The 3,023-nt window shown below is 43.6% G+C and overlaps 1 protein-coding gene across 1 annotated transcript; it reads left to right on the plus strand.

The window, feature by feature from the left end:
- Positions 1-452: 452 nt before the first annotated feature.
- Positions 453-2,782, plus strand: nkx1.2la (NK1 transcription factor related 2-like,a; the record flags this gene model as incomplete). The annotated part of the gene is made up of 2 exons (XM_080037300.1): positions 453-669; positions 2,169-2,782. The coding sequence occupies 2 exons, from the start codon at positions 453-455 to the stop codon at positions 2,780-2,782; spliced, it is 831 nt and encodes a 276-aa protein (XP_079893426.1).
- Between the last annotated feature and the right edge of the window lie 241 nt (positions 2,783-3,023).

Raw genomic sequence — 3,023 nt, forward strand, 5'->3', positions numbered from 1 at the left:
TCTTTCTGTGGCTCAAGGGACACGAATCCCCTTCCTAATGCTTTTAAAAGAGTCCAATTTGGGCAGACAGGGCGATCTCTGATATGGATCAAGTGCCATCTGTGCCCAATTTACTTTTCAGGTCGTGGATTATTGAATTTAATGATATGGGTGATTATCGACGAATGCTTTGAGTCCATTAGGTGGTCGTGCGAAACGCTAATAGTGTTTGTGTCACGTGGCTGGTTGTGGGAGACGACGAGGGGGGACAGACGCTTTAAAGACCGCGCTCCGGTCATCTCATTCACGCTGCAAGACTGACAGACAGAAGCAGAGTATAGCGAAGAGAAGTCCTCACCCCGAGGGATCTTTACCACTTATCTGGTTTTGATGGAGCTCGAAGACAAGAAGTAGGAAAAACTATGAGAAGTTCCTCTCACGTCCGTTCTTTAAAACATATTTCTACATAAAGGATGCTGGACCCTAAGGACTGTGGAGTGACAATGACGTCCAGTCACAAGATTTCCTTTTCTATAATTGATATATTGGACCCGGACAAATTCAACAGCAAAAGGGTAAACGAACTTTCCATCGTCAAGGAGAAGTTTCCTGTGCCAAAATGCAGTGGAACAAGTGTTGAGACGGAGAGCAGCGCATGCGGACACTTCAGAGTTGAGCGCACAATATCAGGTAAAGAAAATAGACAATTTTAGAATACTATCTATTGAACAATCGTCTACGTGTAATATTCTTGTTGTTGATCCATTTTTATTGCATGGCTATGTCAATTATTTCAAAATATCCACACGTTGTCATATCTTAACACATTAATAATAATAATAATAATAATAATAATAATAATAATAATAATAATAATAATAATAATAATAATAATAATAATAATAATAATAATAATAATAATAATAATAATAATAATAATAATAATAATATTAAAAAAACCAAGAGGCCATGAAAAAAACTAATATTTATTATGAAATCTTACACTAAAAACTTTTTGCTCTGGGCCCACACTTCAGCAAGTGAGACGCTATTTTCTATCAGATTTATTGTCATCTCTGTGTGACCTTCCTTTAATTTCCAAGGCTGCGTTTCCTTTCAAAGAAGCCACAAAGGCTTGCTCCCAGAGCCCCAGCGTGTGATTGGCACTGGGACAGACAGGCGAGATAATTGTTTAAATCGTCCCATTGAGGATGCCTCTGCGCGCTTTGATCGATATCCCATTACTGCATCCTGCATATCTCCCTCCAGCACCTTGCAGGTACAAACTTCACACCCCATCCATGTCTGATCCTAAATATCGTTCGATTAAAACTTCCCTTTAAATAGATGACATTTATCGACCCAGCTGCAAATATGAAACTCCATTAGCACGTCACGGCTGGGGTGGCGGAGCTGGATTTAGACGGGATTTCTTTCCGCAACATGACATTTGAGGCGCTGTGTGGTTTATAAATTATTTAAGGATTAGTGACCAAGTCGCCCGCTCCTCCGAATCTATGCTACGTTTCGCTTGAGCGACCCTAAGGATACTAATAATCAAACACGTTACGGATGTCAACATAAGGCCTTCTCTGTTCGGTATTCAAACTGCAGTCAAATCAGGACAAAGAGGAACAACATCGCACAATGAAGAAAATACGTTTCTTAGGCAGGTTTGGGCCCCATTCAGCTTTGAGATTTGACACATGACATCTGTCTTGTGAGGAGGAGCTGTCCTTTCAGCACCACTGCCAATTTAGCCCATTTTGCCAGCTTTGAGGCTGTGTGGTCTTTCAAAGCAAGAGGTCCAATCTAATTTTACTATCTACACCTTGAATGTATAGTTTCAGCTTGTAAATCAACATGAAACGTTACATTTTTACAAACCATCAGGGGAGGCTAAGCCTTGATGCCCAAAATAGTTTTTCCTTTAGTAACTTTTGAATGAAAGCTCTGAATGTTTTAAGCCGGAAAAAACATAAAGCACGAATTGCAGATGGGGAAAGGATAGAGTTTCACTCTGGCCTTGAATAGCTGATTAGTGCCCTACTGACCTCTGATTTGACCGGAACATCAAATATTAATATAACATACTGTATCTAGCTCTTGCTTACTCTGTCTGTTAGATGCTGAATTTGCTGCACGGTTTTGCAGGATTTGAGCTTATTCTTATTCTTTTTTATTTGCAGATGAAGCGACAGGAGACGAACACTGTGCATCTTCCAGGCATCACCCAGTTGTCGCTGACCCACTCCTGCTCTCCCCGCCGGCTGACACAGAGGCATGTCTCACGGAGGAGCAGGAGGATGGTGAGTCAGCGGTCACCCTTCATCAGGACCCCTCCACACAGAAGCGTCGTCGCCAGGACCAGGCCTGCGCCAAACCCCGGCGCGCGAGAACGGCCTTCACTTACGAGCAACTGGTGGCTCTGGAAAACAAGTTCCGCACGACCCGCTACCTGTCTGTGTGCGAGAGACTAAACCTGGCGCTGTCCTTGAGTCTGACTGAAACGCAGGTGAAAATTTGGTTCCAGAACAGGAGGACCAAGTGGAAAAAGCAGAACCCAGGGGCAGACAGCACCTTGCAGCCCAGCACCAACTCCCTGGTCAACGTCAGTCCTAACCTGTCTACGTGTGGTGGGTCAAACCCCGCACCCTTCCACCAGACTTTCCCTAACTTCGGCTCTAGGAACGTGATCTTCCACACAGCCGCCGGTGTTCCGCTCTCGTCCACTGGAGGGCTCCTGCATCCCTTCATGTCCAGTGGTTTCGTCCAGCCAACTTATTTCAATCCCCATCTATGAAACCATAGCCAAGACTGACACGTTGCAGCTTGCCCAAACCCTTTGTGGGAACAGAATAACTATTCAAAGCTGAACTTTTTTTCTGGCAAGAGTCCTTGTAAGTGTTGCATTATTGAATGCCATATCGTGTTCTACAAACTGAGGAGAAAAGCAGGTGCCTTTTCTGTTACAGCTTTTTTTCATGTCACGCATGGACTGAGAAACCCACTGAGGCAAATGGCTTTTTGTGATATTGGGCTAT

This window comes from Ammodytes marinus (genome assembly GCF_949987685.1).
Source record: "Ammodytes marinus genome assembly, chromosome: 11".
NCBI classification, from domain to species: domain Eukaryota; kingdom Metazoa; phylum Chordata; class Actinopteri; order Uranoscopiformes; family Ammodytidae; genus Ammodytes; species Ammodytes marinus.